Source organism: Neomonachus schauinslandi, chromosome 10, assembly GCF_002201575.2.
Source record: "Neomonachus schauinslandi chromosome 10, ASM220157v2, whole genome shotgun sequence".
In the NCBI taxonomy this organism is placed as follows: domain Eukaryota; kingdom Metazoa; phylum Chordata; class Mammalia; order Carnivora; family Phocidae; genus Neomonachus; species Neomonachus schauinslandi.
In genome coordinates this window covers 126836586-126858459 of record NC_058412.1, presented here as the reverse complement: position 1 = coordinate 126858459, position 21874 = coordinate 126836586, and the positions used below count along the sequence as shown (strand labels likewise).

General features: G+C 53.7%; 1 protein-coding gene across 3 annotated transcripts in view; it reads right to left on the bottom strand.

The window, feature by feature from the left end:
- Window positions 1-4313: 4313 nt before the first annotated feature.
- SLC9A8 (solute carrier family 9 member A8) overlaps window positions 4314-21874 on the bottom strand; it is a 66250-nt gene continuing 48689 nt past the window's right edge. For all 3 annotated transcript variants that reach the window (XM_021685897.2, XM_044919106.1, XM_044919105.1), the window contains 6 exons: window positions 17022-17138; window positions 14701-14783; window positions 11966-12077; window positions 8742-8962; window positions 6429-6575; window positions 4314-5564 (listed from right to left, as the gene is read on the bottom strand). In XM_021685897.2, the coding sequence (XP_021541572.2) occupies window positions 5457-5564; window positions 6429-6575; window positions 8742-8962; window positions 11966-12077; window positions 14701-14783; window positions 17022-17138 (788 nt within the window). In that variant the 3' untranslated portion in view covers window positions 4314-5456. The remainder of the gene's footprint in view (window positions 5565-6428; window positions 6576-8741; window positions 8963-11965; window positions 12078-14700; window positions 14784-17021; window positions 17139-21874) is intronic.

The window sequence follows — 21874 nt, the reverse complement described above, 5'->3', positions numbered from 1 at the left end:
GAGGGAGAAGCAGGCTTCCCGCCGAGCAGGGAGCCCGATGCGGGGCTTGATCCCAGGACCCTGGGATCATGACCTGAGCCGAGGGCAGACGCTTAACGACTGAGCCACCCAGGCCCCCCTGTGGTTTCATTTGTAATCACATTATGAAACATGAAGGTACCATGCAGTGTGTTCCTGAGCACTAAACCGTGCTTTATGAAAGACAGAAAATATATACAAATACCAGCATGTTTTAAGTTACCCATTATCCTTCCATTCAGAGAGAACCAAAGTTAAAACTCGGCACCTGTCATTGCAGATTTTTTCCTATTTATACACACACCATTAATTTACCTGTTAGAGGCTAACGCTATATATTACTGTTTTGGAATCTGTCTCACTTCCTGAATTTGTATCAGATAGTTATTTCTGTTGCACGTGATGTCCTGGGCATCGTGGAGCCCTCATCTTTGTGTGTGGCCGTCTCCCGGAGCTTTCTGGCCTCTAAGGAAAAATTTCCCTGGCTTGCTCCCCTCCACCCTGAGTGCTTCTTCTAGGAGTTGAGAAGAGGGTTGAAATGTGAACGAAAAATACCAGTTCCCTCTGGCAGGTGCCACTTGGGATCCATTCTCCTTTTACTGTCAGGACACTCTGCTTGGTACAACTCCATTGCCCAGCGTCCCCTGCAGCCAGTGGCAGCCTGAGAAGATTCTGCCAGGGTCCCCATCATTCCGCTGCCACCTGTCATCACACTCACAAAGTTTTATTACGTAGAGAAATCTTTCTTTGAACCCAGGTCTCTTCAAAGGTGGAAAAGGGAGCCGATGAAGGCAGGCCCCGTGTCCCTCACACCCAGCCTTGGCTCCCCACCTGGCTCCCCACCTGGCCCCGGCAGGGTCTGGGCACCTGGTTTGGCAGCCCAGGTACAGGTAGGGTCCCAGGTGGGATATATTCTCCCCACTTCCTTCTTTGGCTGGGGGAGCGGGAATGGGATGAGTTGCAGGGTTGGAAGGAACTAAGGGCCAGCACTGGCTTCCCTGCCAGAAGGCCCAGGCCTGGGATCAGGACAGGCTGTCCTACCTGCTTTCGCTCTCTATTCCGTGTATTTCTTTTTTTGTCTGTGCCTGTTACCATAAGCAGCTTTGGATGCCTTTTGGAAGAATGAGGGGGTAAAACTAAACGGAGGCTGCAGGCTTCCCACGGAGAATGCCACCACCACCTTCCACCAGACTCCTGCGGCTCTGTGGCTTCAGAACCTGGGGATGGGCCCGCGTGTTCCTGCTTCCACAGCCTGGGAGGGGCGCACGGGGGCTCACCTGCAACCCCAGGCAGCAGGAGACCAGCAGCCCAGGGAGCCCTGGGGACGGACTCCTGGCACCTGCGGGCGGCTGCAGCTGTGGGCTGGCTGGAAGCTGGGCCTGTGCTAGATCCTTCCACTTGGGGCAGGAATAGGCCCAGGCCTGCCTGATCCGAAGCCCACCGCACGGCTCGGGCAACACGTCTGCTGCTGCCCCCCCCACCCCCCACCCCAAGTCTGGTAGGTGGTGACACAGAGCTGAGTCCAGGAGTGTGTGACCCATGCTGTTTGCCACCTGAACCAACAAACACAGAAACTGCCTCTGATCCAGCAGCATTCACTTTTATTTCTAAGTAAGTATCCAGTGATATTACTGTTTTCCAGTCATTTCTGCATTCTTTACAGAGTCCAGTGAGATGAAGCAGGGGCTCTCGCATGGCAGCCACAGGGGCCCCGTCCCTGACCCACCCCATGGAAGCCCCATCCCGAAGAGCAGCAAACCGTTTCTCAGGAACCAGGACCTAACCAACACCTCACAACTTACATGGGGGAGGACAAAGAATAAGCCTGACCTTCCCAAAGGTCCTTAAAACAAATAAAAAAGCAGTACTTAAAAAATAACCCTTCATTTTTACAAAGAAAATCACTCGGAAGAATACAAAGAACAGATCAAGCTTGGCAGGGGCCGCATCGGAGACCTTGTCCCCGCCTTGGGGGAGCCACGGACCTCGGAGCCCGGCGGCGAGGAGGAGCCGTAGAGCAGGCCTGGGGCTTCCAGAAGGGACTCTTCCGCAGGGCCCACAGGCTCATGGGGGCACGGGCCCACGTAGGTGACAGGTGCGCTTGCTCACGCACGGACCAGGCCAGCTCCCCGGTGAGAGAGGGCAGCGAGGGCCAAGAAATGGGGTGGCCCCGGGGACACTGTCAAGCCGGCCTTTTGTCACGTGGCCAACGGCAGCGGAAGCTCCTGACTGTCCAGCTCCGCTTGCGTGAGAGAGCGGGCACCGGGGTGGAGTCCTCTCACTGGGGCCGTTTTCGTTTAAGACAGTCCTGGCTGGGGCTTCGGAGACCGCGGCGCTGGGAGAGCAGCGGGGCAGGGCGCAGGCTGCTCGGGAGGGTTTCCCACGCCGCCGGCCGGCGGGGCCCACACGCCAACGGCGGGGGGGCGGGGGCCCCTTCTCTCCCTCTCTCTGCGTTTGAAGCCCGAATAATGGCAGATCACTGCTGCCGATTCCTCCTTGCTCTTGAAGCAGGGCCCAGCTCTGAGGCCTGTACCTGTGACATCCATGACTTGGGAAGCCGGCCACCACCCCGCGCCACCCTCACTAGCTCCATCCAAGCGGAAGCGGCACTGGCCAGCCCACCGAGGACTCTGCCAAATGGCCCCTGTGCGCAGGTGGAACTGAGACCTCATGGGGCCAAGGGTGCCGATGGCCCCTCTGATGTAGGTTTCAGGGACAGGAGGCTCCCCACTCACCCATCTTTCCACACTTCACTGCGCACCAAAGACTCTGCAGGCAAACCAGGGCCTCCCCAGGCTGACGGGGGTACTCCGGGGCGGCCACCATTCTGGGCCAGGCCCTGCCCCTTGGCCTTACGTCAGCCAGGGCCTGGCCAGCACTTCCACTGTGAAGCGAGGCAGCTGGACTGGGTGCGGGAGGTTTCTTTGTTCTGCCATCGGGCTGAGTGTCTGAGCACCCGACCATGGAACTGAGCCACCTTCCTTCTGCCTGGCCCTGGCTCAGCCCAGCCTAAAACCTGATCTCTGGGGACCTAGGACAAGCCAGCTCCTTTCCCTGTCACGCCCCACACCGCAAGCCTCGGGGTATGGTGGTTCCCAGGGGTCCTACAATGACAGGGCCGCACGGGGAGCCTTGGGTGTGCGGCTTGTTGCCACATGGCTCCCCAAGACCAGCATGTCTTCTGAGTTCACTGGCTACCCGTCCAACTTCCCCACAGGCACTCCCAGACTTCAGAGCCTTCAGCTCGCTCTGAAGTATGACCTTGTCTGTGTGCTACAGCTCTCCCATGGCCTAGACCTAGAAGGAAAGAAATCTGTGGGAAATCATAGTTATGCTGAGTATCTTTTTATCTAGTAGGCATTTATTGCCCCAAATAGAATTAGGTATGTTAAGGTGGACAGCAGCAAATTTCTGATTCTCAGGCAGACACTTGAAAAAAGTCCACCAGGAAAATATATCTCCATTGGGCTCTGCCTGTGGCAAAGGTGAAGAGACAGACCTGAGGAACACGGGTTGCCCCGTCCCCATGGGAATGCGCTCCAGCCCACCAAAGCCTCCCTTCAGCAGGGGGGCAGAAGAGGCTCATGGGAGACCCAAGCTGGTGCTGGGACCTGCCAGGAAAGGTGCCCCCTGCCCACTAAGCCAGGCCTTGGGGACCTTCCACCTCCGACTCTTCTCTACTACAGGGTCATTTCCAGGTCTCAGCTAAAAGTAGGAGGCCAGGTGGGCCCTGGTGACAAGGGGGCAGTCTGAATTGAGAAGATCCTGTTTTCACTGCTTTATCTGTGAATTCATAGCCCCCGCCCCACCAAATTTTCTGGTAAACTATTGAGTTTGCCATGCAAGTTACACTTCTGAGCTCAGACCCCGAACTTCAAAGGAGAAGGTAATGACTTATGGATTGGGGAACGCTCTAGTCTTGGATCCCTGCCCTCCCCTCACCAGGTGTGGACAAAGGTTCCCTCCCTCTTTGACCTCTTCTCTTACTTTTCACTAACATTAAGTAGGAAATGATGGAGACCAGAATTATGCACGGTATTACTCCTCCAGTGAAGGTATTAGGTGGAGTAAAATACTCCCATTTGGCTTAAATTATGGGGTTAAAATGGGAGGTTACAAAAAGACAAGTGACCACTGCGTCCCTCCAGAGAACCACAGACATGCACATGACGAATTAAAGCACCCCAGGCAGCGACCCTGAGCCACCTAGGGGAGTTGCCACTGGCCCTGTGGCTTGCAGGGACGAGGTTTGTTAAGGGCAGGGGAGGAGCGGAGGTGAAAGTCAGTAACTGCACTCCGCCTGGACATGACCGGTAGCCAGGGCCGGGCCCACAGGGACAGGGCGGGGCGTGTGAGACCGAACGAGCACGTACAGACGCTCTGCGAGCGAGTCCTGGGCGGGGGTGGCCGGGGAGGAGCACAGGGCCCTGCTGCTCTGGCCCCGGCCCTAGGGCTCTGGCGAGCTGGGACCCAAGCCGGGAGAGGCCTGGGGCAGGGAAAGAGGAAATGCTGATGAGCGGTGAAGGTGGCATCAGGCGAACAGTGGGCATTGGGAAATGGGGCCTCTGGACCAGTGAGGTCCACTGAGCGGGGGAGGTGACCGCTAGGCTCTCACTGCTTTGTCAAAGTGCATGAATCACAACGGAATTCAGACAGCAGACGCAGGCCTGCACAAGCCCTGTAACTCCTAGCTTCTCCCTCCAGAGGGCGCTCTCACCCCACAGAATAGGCTCACTCCCCGCCAAACCCAAGGATGCGGCTTCCAATGGGGCTCCCAGGACAGGCCGTGCGCCCCTGCTCTGAACCAGCGTAAACATCCACACTACTCCCAGAGGAGGGCAGTGGCCGCCTGTCGCTCAGGGGGACGGCCTGCAAGGTCCCAGGCGGAGGTAAAGAAAAAGGTCACTCGGTTTTTCCTTCTCAAGCAACATCACAAAGGGGAGCGTGAGGTTTCCCAGATGTCCGAGCCCGCCCCTTGGGTCAGAACTGCTGCTGCTGAGACCAGAGGCACCTTGATGACCAAAGGGAAATGGCTCCTCGTGCTGCTAGAACCAGGCGCTCCCGTGATGAGGGCCGTGGCTGGGAATGGCAGAAGCTGCAAGCTCCCCCAGCTCCCCGGCAGCCCCTGTCCCGGCAGGCTCCACAGCGGGGCACAGCCTCTCCTCTCAGGCCCCTCAGTCCGGCAGAGGACTCTGCACCCTGGCCGCAGAAGCAGAAGGAAGATGTACCTGGACAGCTGTTCCCTCCGATCTGCGGGCTGAGAAGGGGTCCGGCTCCGTGCGGCCCGGGGACACGGCCTACTTCAGAAGCAGACAGCCGGCTCCAGGGGCCGGGGGCGGCCTCCGCTTCCCCCTGCTTCCATCTCCCCTGAGGAGGCTGCCACGTGCGAGCGTCTGTCGTGGGAGCGGCGAGGAGGCCGGACGGGGCGCCCTGCTCCGTCACAGCAGCTCCTGCTCGTCGTCTTCGGAGCCGGAGGGGCCCTGGCGCACCTCCTCATACCACTTGTTGGTGAGGGTTTTCATCTGGATGCGCCCATGGTGGAGGTCCTGGAGCAGGAAACACAACCAGGGTCTTGTCAGTGGGTCTGGGTCAGGGCAGGGGTAGGGTCGGGGCCGAGGGACGGGGGAGCTGCCGTGTACCTCGCGGGGATGTGGGGGAGACGGGACGAGGGGCACGTGGCCACAGGCAATTTCCAAGTGCTAACCAACCAACTCAAGCTGGGATTTTTCTCCGTGGGGGTGAAGATAACAGGAGGCATCACTCAGAGACAGGAGCAGGAGGCCGGCTGGTGTGATGTTAACAAACAGGGCTCTGCTCCCGCCTCTGCCGCATCTTGGCTGTGTGACCTCGGGGGGGTTACTGCACCCTCTCTGGGCCTCGGTCTCCCCAGCTGTCTGGTGAGAGAGAAGCTGCAGCTATGACACAGGTTGTTGGGAGGACGAAGCGAAGCAAGAGAAATTCCCATGCTGACAGCAACCATGACTGCCGGGGCGGGAACATGGGCTCGGAAACGAAGGGACGAGACTGTGTCATTCACTGTTGCCCAGAGGCCAGCAGTCCCCAGAGGGATGGAACAAGAGCCCTGAGCCGTGGGCCACTGCCTGAGGCCCCGGCATGTTTGAAATTTTCAGCTCAGATTCAGTAGCTGATCAGTGTCCTGTGTCTATCACCCAGGAAAACCAAACTGTGTTAACAAGCCTATCATTAAACCTCCACTAAAAACGGCAGTGAAGGAAAAACAGCAGATGCCGAGTTCCACAGCGTATCCAGCTGCCAGCCCGGGGAAGAAGGCCGAGCTGCTGGGGGTGGGTGGCCTGGCTGGCCCCCCCTGCGCACCCTGTCAGCCCCTGCAGATCCTGGGGGAGGGAGGCCGGGGACCCCTAGCCGTGCAGCGCGCGCTGGTGTCCTACCTCCTGAGTTAGCCGCCGCGTGAAGAAGGGGTTCAGGTACTTGGCGTCCAGCCACACGAAGCCTTTGAGGTCCTGCCGCCTGATGTAGTGGGCTTCATACTCCTCCTCCGTGAGCTCCGACAAGTGCTCTGACTCGATGGTGTTGCCCTGTGTGGGGAGGGAAGGTCGTCTCATCTCAGGGTCGTTGGCTGGCCTCTTCCAGGGCGCACCCCTCCTCTCCTACCCAGCAGCCACCTGTGTCCCCAACCCTAACTGTGCTTTCCAATCAGTGCAGGGCATCTGTGGGCAGCCAAGCGCCTCCTGGGAGCCCGCAGGGAGGTGGGAAGGTTTATAAAAACATGATGGATACCCAGGAATAAATCAGAATTATGAATAAATCAGAATTTATTTGTGGGCCGGGGTTTGGTTTGTAAGCTTTCCAGGTGATTCTAATGGGCAGGCAGGACTGGGAACTGCCATTCTAGGTGATTTCATTTGCAGCAAACTGAACAAGGGAGGCTCCTTTTGTCATTTTTGCTGGCAGTTGCACTAGCTGGGGTTCTGCTCTGGGCTGGCTCTGGCCGGCCTGTCAGTGTGTGTGTGTGTGGGGGGGGCAATCCTGGGGGGAACTGGAGAGGAATGAGGGCAACTACCCCGTGGCAGGGCAGGTCTGCAGGGGGAGGAGGTCTCCCAGTTCACCGGGTCAACGCCAGCACATCTCCAGGCCCCAGGCCCAGAACAGCCCCACCCCCGGCAGGGACGATCCAAGGCCACCAGGGTGTGAATGTAGCATCTGCCACGCGGCTGGAGGAGCGGCTCTGAAGCCACAGCTAAGTGGCCTCCACTGGGGGCCTGGGGGGGTGGAGCAGGTGCAGGGTGTGGGAGGGGGCGGGGAGAATCACCTGGAGGGCTTATGAGCCCACAAAATGCTGGCCGCCCCCAGGCCCACCTGCAGAGCTCTGATTCAGCAGGTCTGGCATGGGGCCCACTAATTTGCATTTCTAACAAGTTCCCAGGGACCTCCATCTTGAGTGTTGATGGAGAGCGTGGTGGTGAAGAGCACAGACTATGGAGTCCGTGACCCCTCTGTGCCTCAGCACTCTTGTCTGCAAAATGGGGATGAGCAGAGAGCACCTGCTTCCTGCGGGTTATCAGGGCGACCTGAGACGGTGCGAGGAGAGCACAACCACAGTGCCCGTGCCGCAGAAAACATTCCCTAAATAGCAGCCACTCTTCCGCTGGGTAAACATCCTGGTTCTGCGGGAGCCAGGCTTCAGCAAGCGTGGCTGCGGGGCCCGCAGGGCAGAGGCACCTGGCAACCTGCTCAAAATGCAAATTCCCTCCGGCCGCAGCCCAGACCTGGGAGACTGGGAGCCCTCCACTGATTCTGCCACCCTCTGAAAGGTCTGAGAACCTGTACTGGGGCTGTTGTTAAGAACAGGCCAGAAAGTTGGGGGATGGGGGTGGCCGGAGACGGGCCTCTGAGAGAAGGTCCCGCTGAGCCAACCCCACCCGTGATCACCCGCCTGTGACCACCCGAGGGCTTCCTCCCAGCAGGGCCTTGGCTGAGACATAGGCCAGGGCCGCACAGAGGCCTGAGACCAAGATCCGGCCAGACCTGAGCTCCCCAGTGGGAAAGTGGGCTGTGTCCCCGTCACTGTCTCCCAGTTGAGGATTTCTCTGCTTTCCTTGACTGAATATTAAGTTACTAATGGCCTCAAATAAGGGAACTAGAAAAAGAGGTATTTCTAGAACTGGGGGTGGGAGGGCAGGGGCGGTGCAGGAAGGTGGGCTGAGAAGCCAAGGCCAGCCTCTGCTCCTGTCAGGGAGCCTGGCTCAGCACAGGCGGCCTAAGGGTCAACACAGGGCAAGGAGGCCCCCACCGCCGCTGACGCCCGGGACAGACAGCCCACTGGCAGGGGCAGCCACAAGGGCAGGAGGGTGGCTGGGAGGAGGCAGGGATCTGGGAGCCTCCGGCTCTCTGCAGCTGGGCCCTGGACACCTCGCTGGTCTGTCCTTGGGGGAAGGCACCGCAAGCACCTTCCCCTCCTCAGGCCCCCAGCAGGAGGCTTTCAGTAAACGTTGTGCGGGAGGGGGATGACGTGACTTTAGAACCTTCCACAGGGTGGTGCCGGGACAGCCTGATGTGGGTCCACGCTCCCACTCCACGGCCTCCGGGGACAGACAACCCACAAAGTGCCGCAGAACTCCAGTTCAACCTCCTTCTGAGTGTGTGTAGGTGCCGAGATCCTCAAATCGTGTCTCATTTCCCCACTTCCCAGCTGCGGTGGAGACCAAGCCCCTGCCCCCACCCCGGGCCCCCGTGGCACCAACCATCTTCTCGGTCTTGCTGAGGTTGACGTCCTTCTTGTTCCTGCGGCGCGCCTTGGCATCCTCGATGTCCACGAGGCGGATGAGGGGCATGGTGCTGCCGCCCAGCAGCAGGATGGTGAAGAGCACGATGATGATGGTGGTGGTGCCGATGAGCTGCCGCTTCTCCATGGGCTCCAGGTCCAGGTGCAGGCTCAGGGCATAGGGGATGGCCCCCCGCAGGCCTGGGGGCAGGGAAGGGGGTGAGAGGAGCCGCGTCACTGACCGGGAGCCCTGGGGATCTGGGCTCAGCCCTGCCTCGTGCCAGTCGAACATTCTAACACATCCTACTGTGGAGGGCGAGCTCCTCCCGTGAGGCTCTGGGCTGTGAGGAAAGCAAGCTGCAGATAAGTGGGGCCTGACCGCACCCATTTCCACCTCACGGGGTGGCCACGTAGGTCGAATGAGGTGACCCGTCCCGGCCACGAAGCACCAGGGGCGCGTTCGTGTGTGTCTGAGGGCTCGTCCAGCCCGATGCTCACGTTTCAGGAGCCCGACAGCCGGGGCAGGCCGAGCCGTCCCTGCGCGGGGCCGGGCCCTGTGCTGAGGGCTCTGCGCGCACCCCCCGCCCCCCCGGCCCTTCATGGCGGGGCTGGTAAGGCAGGGCCTGCCGTTCTCCAGCGCACGCAGATGAGGGAGCGAGACTGAGGGAGACCGAGGGAAGGACGCGTCTCCCGGGGCCACACAGCCTGCCAGGCAACAGCAAAGAAGGCGATTTATCCAACGGCCCCTCGTTTCTGAAGACGCGGCTCTTAAGCAGCTCCTGGCCGCACTGACAGGCTCGGGGCTGCTCTGCTGCGGGCCGGGGGCTGCTGGGAGCTGCGTCATGGCCTCTTCCTCACTTCCGGTTGTGCTGCCCTGCGTGGGCCGGCTGGGCTGAGGGGCTGCGCTGAGCTGGGAAGCAGCACTTCCTGGGGAACGTCCTGGCCTGCCTGGTGCCCCACAGAGGGGAACAGGTGGGGAGACCCCAGGCAAGGGCTCCGGTGCCCGAAGAAGGGGAGAACGGGGCAGGGCACACAGTGGAGGGTCTGACGAGACACGGAGGCCGGAGCATCACGGGAGGGGGGTCTGACCGCAGCAGCAGTGCACACCCAAGACGGGGACACACAAAGGGCACGGAATTGAGAGAGACACGGAGAGTGGAAGCTACAGGCCACAGGGGTGAGCGGGAGGTGGGGTGGCCGGGGGAGGGAAGGGCACGGACGACGGCGGGGTGTCTAGGAGGCCGTGCTGCGCGGCGGTCTGGGCGCGAGGCATGGAGTCTGGCTCCTGGGGTCACCCCCAGGCCTCTCAGGCCGAAGTGACGGATTCAACTCCACCTCTCCACCTGTCACGCGGGACTAGAAACAGGGCCTGCCGGGTCAGTGGCCGGAGGACAAAACGCTCAGCACAGGACAGCTGTACACCCAGCCAGCTCTGACTCAGCCACACCTCTGCTGTGACACACGTTCTTGTCTCCCGTGGGAGGCGACGCCGGCAAAGAAGAGGCTGGGCAGGAAGGTAAATTCAGTCCTAGACAATGAGATCTCCACAGCGTCGAAGGAGGATTTAGACAAGAGTCGAGATCTAAGAGCAAACAGCTTTGGGAGCGTGGGAACTTGATGGACGTTGGCGCCACAGGGATGGGTGAGCTTGTGAGAACACAAGAGCAGAAGCAGGTCTGGGGCTGAGTCCTGAGGACGCCAGTGTTTGAGGGGTTGGTAAAGGAGGAGGGGAACCTGAGAAGACCCCAAAGGGAAAGAGGGCAACCAGGAGCATGGCCTGGAGGCCCAGGGAAGAGGGTCTCCAGGCAGAAAGCAGGTCGGTGGGAAGAAGGAGCTCAAAGCCGTGGAGGTGGACCGGACGAGGGCTGCCCCGTGCAGGTCTTGGCTGCAAAAGGTTGCTAGGTGACCTGGGTAAGGCCAAGTTCAGGCCCATGAACAGGAGGTGAGGAAGCAGAGAAAACAGGGGAGAACAGCCCACTTAAGGAGGTCTGGCTGCAATGGGAGACGGGAAGCAGCTGGAAGGGGTGTGCGGAAGGGATTTTGGTTGAAGTTGCTGGTTTTTTGCTGGGAAAGAGAAGAATCTTCAAGAGTTTCAATGATGATGTCTCAGTAGAGACAGAGGTTGAGGATCCAGGAAAGAGGGTGAAAATCTGTGGAGAGAGGGCTTGGGATGGCCTGGGACATCAATAGCTGGGACCAACAGCTCTTCACTGTTTAAAACAGCACCCCCATTCCCCACAGAGGTCTCTTATCATGCCCGCCTCTCCCAAACTGCTCACACAACCATGTAAAGGATCTGATACATCCCTTAGACTTTGAGATTTTTAAGACCTTGGGTCAACCACTCTACAAAAAATTTTTTTTTCTCGTTGGCAAGAAAGATTGAGAAAAAGTTTCTCTCACTAAACATACATACATACCTCACACACACATACATATGTATATATTTTAAACCAGGTCTTTTGAAAGAGGAGAGAAATCTGCGAGAAATGTACAGATATGCTGTTGGATAGAAAACAGCTTATAAAGCATGTTGCTGTACCCCGACCCACACGGAATAATTATAATATTTAAATAAGAAAGTACAAAGAACTGGATGTATTGCTCAAAAATAAATTTAAAGATGCCTAAGGATCCAGTTCATTAGGAGCCAAAGATGAAATCATTCCCATCCTTTAAAGAGTACAGGAATTTGCACAGAAACTGAAAATGTTCCAATCAGCTCTCAGAACTCTGACTGAATGAAAAAAAATATCCAAACCTGGCCTGTAGCACCAAGGAGTTTAAACTTGAACCTTTTTTTCTTTTGAGCCCCTCACTACTTGCAAGCGGGTGAGGGCTGCCCCCTGCGCGTCCTGCCCCGGACTGCCCATCCGTCGAGAGGAGTGCGAACAGGACAGTAAACCTTGGCTCCACCTCCTGTCATCACAGGAACCCAAGCAAGTCCTTTGCCCTTGAATCTGAGCTTCCTCATGTGTAGAAGAGACACGCACTACCCACTTGTCTTGCAGTACAGAGCCTGTGAGGGGCACTGTCCGTGAGGGACTCGCCTGGGGCCGGTAAATGGGGGGCCAGTATGATTTTTGCCTTATGAGGGGCGCCCGGTTTCAAAGGGCTCCAGCAGAGACCACATGTGCTCTCTACACCGTGTGCGCCCCTATAAGAGCTACTTTCCTTCCAGTGTTCGTTCAACATTGGACTTACCGCTAAACCACATGATGAACATCATCTTCGGTGTGATTTTATGATCACGGAAGAAATTCAGGAGGTAGGAAAGAGGGAAAATGTTCACTGCTCTGCCAAACAGTACAAGCACCTGTGAATAGCAACAAGTTTTAGTTTTAGACAGAAACCTCTGGTCTTTTTCAAGATGAAGCTTGTTGAAGCGAACACAGACCTTGTGACATGCCCATAGTAAGTGCAGCCCTCCCCCTGGCCATGAAAGACATGAATGACAGGGCTAGGCAGAGGCCCAGATGGGGCGAGTTGCTGGAGATGCTAGTTTCTGCGAGTCTGGGAGAGGATCGCACTTTGTACGTTATGTTTCTGTAGCCAGGAAGAGAGGACTAACAAGGTATCAAAGCCAGCTTTAAGCTGTGACAGCAGAACAAAACCAAATGCCAAGAGGCCATGCCGAAGTATCCAGGGATTAATTTAAGGGCAATCGCACTCTTCCAAAGGTGCTCCACCGTGGGACAGGCCTGCGCTAATCATTCCAATGGGTTAGCTCTGGAGAGACAGACAAGGTGTTCCTGCCTCTCCCGTGGCCCCCCACCCCTCCCAGGAAAGGAGGGATGATTGAGAAGGGCCTACACACAATGCTGCTCCCCAAGCAAAAGGAATGTGTAGGTAGGTTCTGGAAGGAGGTCACATGCACCCTGCCTGGCCGATTGCTTGCCAAGGCTTTTGGTTCCTAACCATCCCCAAATTCGGTCTTAACAAAATACAGCTTTAGGTAAGGTTTAAATCTTATCTAATTGGATACCTAGAACTACTTATTAATTTACTCTTTTTTCATCTTGGTTCTCACCACAACTAACTTAATAATATGTACACAACGTACACATGTACATTCGGCAGGCTCTAAGTTTATTCTTTTAAGAAGCACAAACTGAATGTGCTTTGGACTGCTTGCCTTGGATGGTCAAGTTAACAATGGCTCCCAATCATCTAACATTTAAATATCGGACAATGTGCCAAGCATTTTATATGCATTATATCTTGTTAAATTTAGATCCCTGCAATGCTCTTATTACTGGTATTACTATCTCCATTTTAGGGAAAGTAAATGGAGACAGAGAGAGGTTAGGGGACTGGTCCAAGCTGACCCAGGCAGGAAGTGGGGAGCCATGCCCCAAACCCGATTCAGCCCCCAAAGCCTGTGCCCTTGACCACTGAGCGAGTCTGAGGTAACCCATCTGAATAGCAGGGACCGTCGCCGGGAAAGGCAGGGCCGGCCTGCCTGTGTGCTTGGGGGAGACCAAGCTCCCACTCCAGAGCATCTTCTCATTTTCCTTTTGCTCCTAGCCCACGGCGGAGGGAGCCACCTCCTTGTTTCACCCACTGAAATCCAATCTTTGATTCCCGCACTTGTGTTTCAGGTTTGACCAAATGTGGCCCCTTTGACCCAGTGAGCACACTAAAGACTATTATCCTTTCTGTAAACAACTTTTGCTTTTCTCTTTGTCCTGAAACCTGAGTTTGGAGGACAGATTAACAGTAGCAAAAGCAACGAGCTCCTGTGGACTGAGAGGTGGAAGCACCCATACTACAAGGAGAAACATCGTTTCCCTTAGGGCTCTTTAGCTCCTCTGTGCCTCAGTTTCCCCATATGCCAAACAGGTGGGCCTCACTGGTTTGCACGTGGTAGGTGACAGTGCTAAAAAAAAAAAGGTCTGCCTCTCAATAGCTGGCTTCTGTTAAGTGGCACTGGTAATAAAAGTTAATTGAAGATGAATTATGATAATTGAGCAATAGTAAGGCGTGCTTCTCATGTGTCTTAAATTAACGGTGGATTTTAAAAGGACAACAAAGATCAAATTAGGGATTGCAGTATGAATCAGCAGGTGGGCTTATGGGAGACAAGCTCACACTGAGGGATGAGAGACCTGGGAGCACCAGGCTAAATGCCCACATGTTAGAAGCCATTCATGTCACTTCCATCTGATGCCTGAGGAAACTGCCCCTTTGTTTTAAACACTAAACATTTATTCCCCCCCACTCCCTTCCCCCAAAAGATTTGGTTCTACTGTGAAAGATCAAATTCTTCTTTTCCTGTTTTAAATTAATTAATTAATATTTTAATTAGTCTCCTCTTGCTGCCCCGAGTCCAATGGTGAGTTTCCCAAACCTTCTGAATGATAAGAATCACCTGGGATGACTGTTCTGGGTGAACCTCTGGGGAGGTAAGGGTCTGGTAATCTTTAACAACCGTCCAGGGTCACACTCAAAAATGGACACATTTGAAGAAAACCACAGTGAGAAGTAACTATGTGCATTATAAATTACTCAGAAAAAGTAGAAAGTGAAAAGAAATCATCCCCAATTCTACAACCACTGTGAACATTGTGCTGTATTTTTTACATTTTTTTTTTTTTTTACACATGATGTTTTTACATGGTTATGATCAATTATGCATTCAATTCTGAAAGCTGCTTTTACCATCTAACATAGAAACACAGAAACTTGTACTTTTTGGAGAAGACCATAACCTTTAAGGCCATTTAAAATTTAAAAAGAAGCAAAAAATTATTTTCCAAGGATATTCATTCACTTACCCTTTAGTATGTTTGTGATTCTTTAACAAAAGAAACTTTAAACAGAAGAGTGTCTATGTAGCTGTTGACCTTGAGCAGTTAACAGTTACATAAATGAATCCAGAACATGTGGTTATTGATCTACAAATAAGTAATTAAATAAAAAACAAGGAAAATACTTACTATGCACCAGATGACAAAGGAAATTTCAAACTTGTGAGGGAAACTAAAAATGGACAGGCCAAGAAATGCAAACACACATGTTTCTGAAACAAACCAAAGAATGGATTATTCAGCCCCAACTATTTTCTTCTGACAGGGTACTCGATCATTAAAGCAAGCAAACATTTCACAGTGAGTCAGAATCCACCATAACACTTCGCTTATTTTCTGAAAAATCCTGCATCCGATGCCTTGGTGGGAACTGTGCTTCGATTCGCTTGTTCTCTTCTATCACACGAGCCACACGTGCTTGCTTATTCAGAATCTCCTCAGTTAACAATCCAGCTGTCAAATACCCATGCAAATAAATACTCTCCTACCGGGGAAGATGATAAATATATGAATCTGCCCATTTGTTGAACAGTTATTAGCAAGGATCCCAACTGCAGCAAAGTGGCAAAAATTCAGAGCAAATGACTGCAGGTACCACATAACTAGTGTGAAAAGGGCCCTCGGTTCACTTCCTTGCCAGGGCGGCCAAAGCTAAATGAGTGACTTCACGCATTTGATGCTGCCACAGGTTTGGAAGATGGGCTTGTACCCGCAGGATCTGCAGGAAGAGGGTCATTTCCAACCCTTGGCTTCACTCCACAAGTCAGAAAGAGTCCGACACCTACTCTCTGGGCAAGCAGGTACTTGTGTATCCAACAAAAAGCACCATATGAATTTCTAGCACTAGGCTCCCTGTTAACACTGTGATGTCCCTCAGAATAGGCTAATAATCAGGGAGACAAGGACTGTATTTTAAAATAGTTGAACATCATAAAACAGAGGCTGTTTTAAAACACTTCAGCCATGTTCTTCTCTGAACATGTATCTTTTTAAAACAAGTCTGCAAGCTGGATAGTACACACACCCTTCTCCTCCTTGAATTTTTTGATCTAATAAACATTTCTGTGATCTTTCCAAATCAGCTCATTTAGAACATACTCAGACTATGTTATGCTTTTCCCTGGCAGCATAAATTCCATCATATTGGTATGTCATGGCTAATTTAACAAATCCCGTGTCAATGGACACTGAGGCTGTTTCTACTGCTGATATTACCAGTTACAGCAAATATCCAGGCTCCATTCCCGAGGGTAGCTCTGCTGGGCCAAAGAGCACACGGCTTTGAAACCCAGCCTGACGCTGCAATGACTCACCACAAAAGATGGCATCGGGGCCCGTGCCTGTCAACGGGGCCTGCTTCCCATATGCTTGTGCTGGAAGTGGGTATTAGCAAAACTGAGACATGCCAGTCTGATGGGTACAAAATAGCTGGGTGTTTTGCTTTATATCCCTTTAAGTGTGACAGTCGGGCTCAGAGATCTTCGCTAGGACTTTGTGAGTGGGGAGCTGTGGAAAAAAGACCCCCTGGACCAGGAAGACACAGACCTGGAATCCAAACTCACTTCTTAGCCACGAGGCTGTGGGCGAGTCATCTGACCTCTGGGCACCTGAGCCCCCTTGGCTGCGGAAGGAAGCCTCTGCACGGCCTACCCCGGTCGCCTAGCGCATGACAGCGCAGAACCAGTGCTGGAAAATGAGACGAACCCTGCCGCAGCACCAGGGAGATGCTGCTGAGGACAGCTAGGGCACGGCCACCAGGAGGCCAGGGGAAGGGGACCATGGGAGAGTGCATCCTTCGCTGCCAGGTATAAACCAGGGAGGAGGCGGGGGGTACAGCAGCGTGTGGGGGAGCAAGAGCTCACACTGAAACTGCTTAACAGAGTCTCCGCGGTGGACCCCATTCAGCAATTACAGGGCTGGCACACAGGCACCCGAGTCACACCCTTCGAGCCGCTCTCGTGGGAAAGGGGCCTGTGGACAAGTTGGGAAAAAGCTGTAACGCTGTCCCCTTCTCAGCAACTCACAATGTGCGTCAGCTCACAGTGCTCTTGCAGCCCCCAAACTGAAAGTGTGTATCCCCCAGGATTTTCCAGACTCTTGTTTGACTGTGGAGTCTTATCTCACCTAACCCTCACCGATGCCAGTGCCAGGGGACACATTTTTGGAAATGTCACCTTACAACGTTGAAAACGTATCAGTCTCCAATGTTCATTTTTAGTAGTTCTCATTATTTTTGGTCTTAAAATTACAGGAGTCCAATGTTCCAGAAAGTTATCAGGAGTTAGGTTTATGTTATTGAACTTGAAAGCCAGAGTAATAAACAAAAGATAAGGGAGAGAAGTATCTGGCTCTAAGGAATTCTGCTGCCTCTCCTGCCAGGGAAAACAGGGTGTGGCTGAACGACGGGCTGTGGGCAGGCCTGCGCGGGACCACACAGAGGCAGAACTCACCGCACAGGAAGGCCACGGTCCGAAGGGTCTGCTGCATGAGGATCTGGGTGACCGGGGACAGGTTATGGTGCGTGTAGTGGGACATCACGATGCCTGAGAACAGGATGGCCATGATGCCTAGAGAAGGACAAAGAGGCAAAGCACACAGACATGAACAGAGCAGAAAAGCACCTGCTATGTGATACACAAATAATATCGCACATTTTCTACAAGTCACTGGGCCCTACAGTGGTACATGTTTTCAGAAAAAGGAAAAGAAAAGGGGAAGAAAGTACTACCCGAGGTCTCCCAGAGGCCGCAGAGAAATGCTATGGGCCCCCTGTCTCTGGCAGCTTCCTTACCGGCTGGGTGACCTTGGGCCAAGCTTCATTCCCTCTCCAAGCCTCAGCTTTCTCATCTGGACAGTGGGACTAATAGCACCCTCTCTGGACCTGTCAGGAGGGTAATGGGGATAAGCCATGTACACTGTCCACCACAGGCCCCGGGCTGAGCAGATGTGAGCTGTCACTGTCACCCACGGATGGAAGGGGTGCAGGTGGACCACTCTTGGGGCAGAAAGGGAGCGTAAGAATCTGGATGTGGAGAATGGGTGGATTTTTATTTACTTTTTAAAAAATTTTCCCTTAATCACCACGAGTTACTCTTATAAAAAGAGAGAGGAGTGACTAAAAAAGGATCTGCGTCTTTTCCTGAAAGCTCTTCACAAGAGTCTACACTTCTGTTGCTCACTCAGGATTGATCTCTGCATGGCCCACTGCCCCTAATCACTCCCAAAGCGCTTTGCACGGCTGGGTTAGTTACCTCTCAATGCTGCCCTGCCTTGGCAGCAGAAAGGGGGCCTCATTTTCAGGTAAGGAAGATGAGATTTTTACAAACTCATTAAATAAACTGCTAAAATGTATCGATTACGAGGGAAAATTCGTAAGCAAAATTGTAGCTCACTCCTGCCACTTTGTAGAGAGAGGGATGCCTAGCTGACTCTCCATTTGGAAAGGGTGAAAATCACCCAAACTGCATCGGAACCATTTCAAGGGCTCAGCCTGAGGTCTCAATGATACCCCCCACCCCACCAAGGGCAGGCCCACCCCCTTGTGTGAATAGCAAATTCCTGTGTTCTTTCATTCTTCCCTGCCAAGGAGGCTGGCCAGGAACATTCCAGCAATGCTTCCCAGGGGCACACCTGACAAGATGGGACAGGGAAAGGAGAGGGCAGGCTTTCCGTGATCCTTGAGGGCACTGGGAAGACTATGGCTCATGAGACGTGAACCGTTGCTCTGCTAGATAAGAACGCACACACCGGGACCTCCGGCTGTTTCCCAGTATGCTCCTGCAGGCATTGGTGGGGGGGACCCCCCCGGACTGCTGACCCTTCCTGACACTGCCACAGAATACAGGGAAGGCAAAGCAATGTGAGACAGAAGGGAAGAGACCAGAACCTGAGACTGGAACCCCATCGAACGGCGGTGAGGCAGCTCACACTGGCTCAGCCCACGCCCGTGATGGGCACTGCATGTGGCTTAGCCTCACGACCCCGACGGTTCCATGAGGGGGTGCTGTTCGTCCCGGTGTCCAGATGAGCAAGCTGAGGCTCAAAAGCGGCACGGACACACTTCAGTTTTTATGGACTTGATCCTTAGCGTCACCGTCCGGGGCGAAAAGTTCCTAGCTTTTGCACTTCCAAAGGGTTTTCTTTCACTCGTTCGCTTTGAGAAGGGTTATCAAATCACTGGCAAAGCTGAGACCTTGGAGTTCTTACCTTGATGTAAAAGTCAACCCCAGAGGTGCCTGAGCCACGTTTAGGCTGTGACACGAGTGGCCTTCCATCGACAGTGTTGTCCCGCCCACAGGAGTCCCAACACGAAATAACCTCTCTGGAAAGCTCTGGGAAGTCAGAGGTGACAGTGAAAGTTGCCTCGGGACTGAACACCAGCACCCATTGCCGGAGCACCAGGGAGCTTTCCCGCCCACCCTCCGGCGCATCCTGCCTCAGCGCTCTGCAGCAGGGGGCAGGCTCAGCGCAGGAGGGGTCTGGCTGGCTGGGTCACTCTGGTGCACTAGGCCAGGGCTGGAAACCCAGAAGCTTCAGGAGCCGGACAATAAAGAAAAAAGAAGGGTGACCAACATGTGGGTAAAGAAAGCATAAGCCCATCTAGAAAGTTCTGCCCGCAGCCCTGTGGATGGGAGGCCTAAGTGCTGTCAGTCTTCCTTCCGGCTTTTGGAGAGATGCCAGAAATGTTTCTTATGGGAAATCTCCCAGCTTTTAATGACGGCAAATAACTCAAATGTTAATAAATTTTCTGTACAGATCAACAACCCCCTCTGGAGGCTGAGTTTGGACCCTATGAAAATGGGCCCTCTGGCTGGAGAACAGCCAGCCAGCCACCACCTTTACCCCAGGCTAGTCTGAGGTCAGGGCATCTCTTGAGTTCTGGGGGCTAAAGCAAAGGGTCAGCAGCATCAGCAGTGGATGCAAAAGCCCGAAGGACAGCTCAAGTGTCTGCCCTATGAGCCCTCCCTCAGCAAAGGTAGCTTCTCCCAGCTTCTCCACCACCCAGACCACCCTCATCCACTGTAGCTGCCACCACACGGGCTGTAAAAACACCGATGGGTAAGTGGTGCAAACAGGCTCACTTGTAGAGCTAAAAGGCATGGGTATTTTATTTTATTTATTTTTTATTTATTTGACAGGGAGAGAGGGAACACAAGCAGGGGGAGCGGAAGAGGGAGAAGCAGGCTTCCTGCGGAGCAGGGAGCCCGATGCGGAGCTCGATCCCAGGACCCTGGGATCATGACCTGAGCCGAAGGCAGACGCCCAACGACTGAGCCACCCAGATGTCCCTTTTATTTTATTTTAAAGACTATTTATTTATTAGAGACAGAGAGAGACAGAGCACGAGTGGGGGGCAGAGGCAGACACTTAACCGACTGAGCCACCCAGGCGCCCCAAAGCATGTGTATTTTTAAAAATGCCCTATAAGGAAGAATTCCTGACACATGTATTTCTTTTAGAAGGCAAAATCATTTGAGGAAGTAGATAATAGCACAGCAAAATGGACATTGTCAAGGAAGGAAAGAAGGAAAGAAGGGAGGAAGGGAGGAAATCCATTTCTAGTTTCAGTTAAATCCACTATTTTAAATGTCACGAACAATGATGATGAATAGAGACTCAAGTCCAAAGGCAGAAGGTGAAGGGTGTCTATCGTGGTATAACTTCCACTGTATTGCACCTTACTGTGGGTAAAATATGATGAACTTCCCGAAGGCTGGATCAAACCACAGTCAGTTTTGTTAATTACCTTAAAATAAAACTGTTTTGCTATAAAACATCCAGACTCAGAGATATAGAGTCAGAGACTCTCCATTCACACTGTCTTGCCCCCAGGTAACTACTATTAACAGTTCCCCATGTAGGCCGCCAGTTCTTTGCCCATGCTATAACAAAGCTCATCTGCCTTTAAAAAGCACAAAATAGGAGGATCACATTATGGATGCAGCATGGATTACCAGCAGAGGGATTTTTAAAAGGCCTCAAACACTTAACCTGCCTTTGCACATATAACAGAAACCCAGTTCCTTCCCGGGCCTACAGAACCCTGCTGGCCGGGGCCCCTGCCCCTCTGTCCCAGCCACGCTGGTCTTCTTGCTCTTCCTGGAGTGTGCCAAGCTCCCTCATGGCGATCTGGATGCTGAACACTGCTCAGCACTGCTGCCCCAGGTCCTCCCTTGGCTGGCTTCTTCTCACCACACAGGTCTTGGCTCAGGCACCACCTGTTTGGGGAGACCTTCTTGACCCCCTACTGCATGATGCGTCTGTCCCCACGCCACTGTCACATTGCTCTGATTTCTCTCCTTCCTGTCACTTCTTCACTACCCGAAATTACCGTGTGTTCGCTTACTTGCTTGCCATCTTTCTTCGGCAGGTGGGAACCTCATCTGGTCTTGTTTACTAAGGACAGCCCCAGTACCAGGGACAGTTCTTGGCATTTAATAAGTATCTGCTGAATGGATGAATAAGTGGCTTTCCAGCTTTTTTTTTTTTTTTTAATTTGGCAATATATCTTAGAGTTCTTTCCATGGCAGCACAAATAGGTCAAATTCATTTATTCGGTGGCTGCACAGAATTCCATACTGAGAACCAACCCCAATGTACTTCGTCTTTCCTAGCACTAGTGGCTTGCAGGTTTTCTCCCACAGGCAGGGCTGCAAAGGAACCCCTGGCTGCGCTCCTGAGCTCGGGAGAGCTGCACAGCACATTCTACCTTCGGCCCACATCTCCCCCACCTGACACAGAGGTTACGTCCCATCCTCTGTGACTCACCATGACAGTGTGTCACTCTGCCCCAATCGCCCTCCCTCAGCCTACTGTTGGCTGAATTGGCAAAGGTGGGGTCTAGTCAACCCTGAATCTTCAGAGCCAGAGGGCAAAGTGGCCCTTGAAACTGGCCTCAGTGAATAGACCAGTTAACGTTGATAGAATAAAGATTCTGAGAATAGCTAATACTTACTAACTCATAATTAGGGGGACTATTTAATTTGTTGTTGAAACCAGTATGTCTGTGAGTGAAAGGGGGTGTCGTTAATACATGTTGAGGGTGTTAGGGCCAGCAGGACATGTCACCCCAGCATGCCTCTGTCAGGATTCTTACTCGCATTGTTCCCTTTAACCCTTGACCACCGGCCCTGGGGTGGCCCTTTTATAACGTCTATTTCGTGAGGAGGAAGTGGATGCCCAGAGTGGTTAAGTCGACTGTGTGAGGTCACACAGCTAATGAGGGGCGGGGCAGGGATTCAAACCCTGGTCTGTCTGGCGTCCTTAACCGTTGTGTCCTAAACACGTGATTTGGAAGACAGCA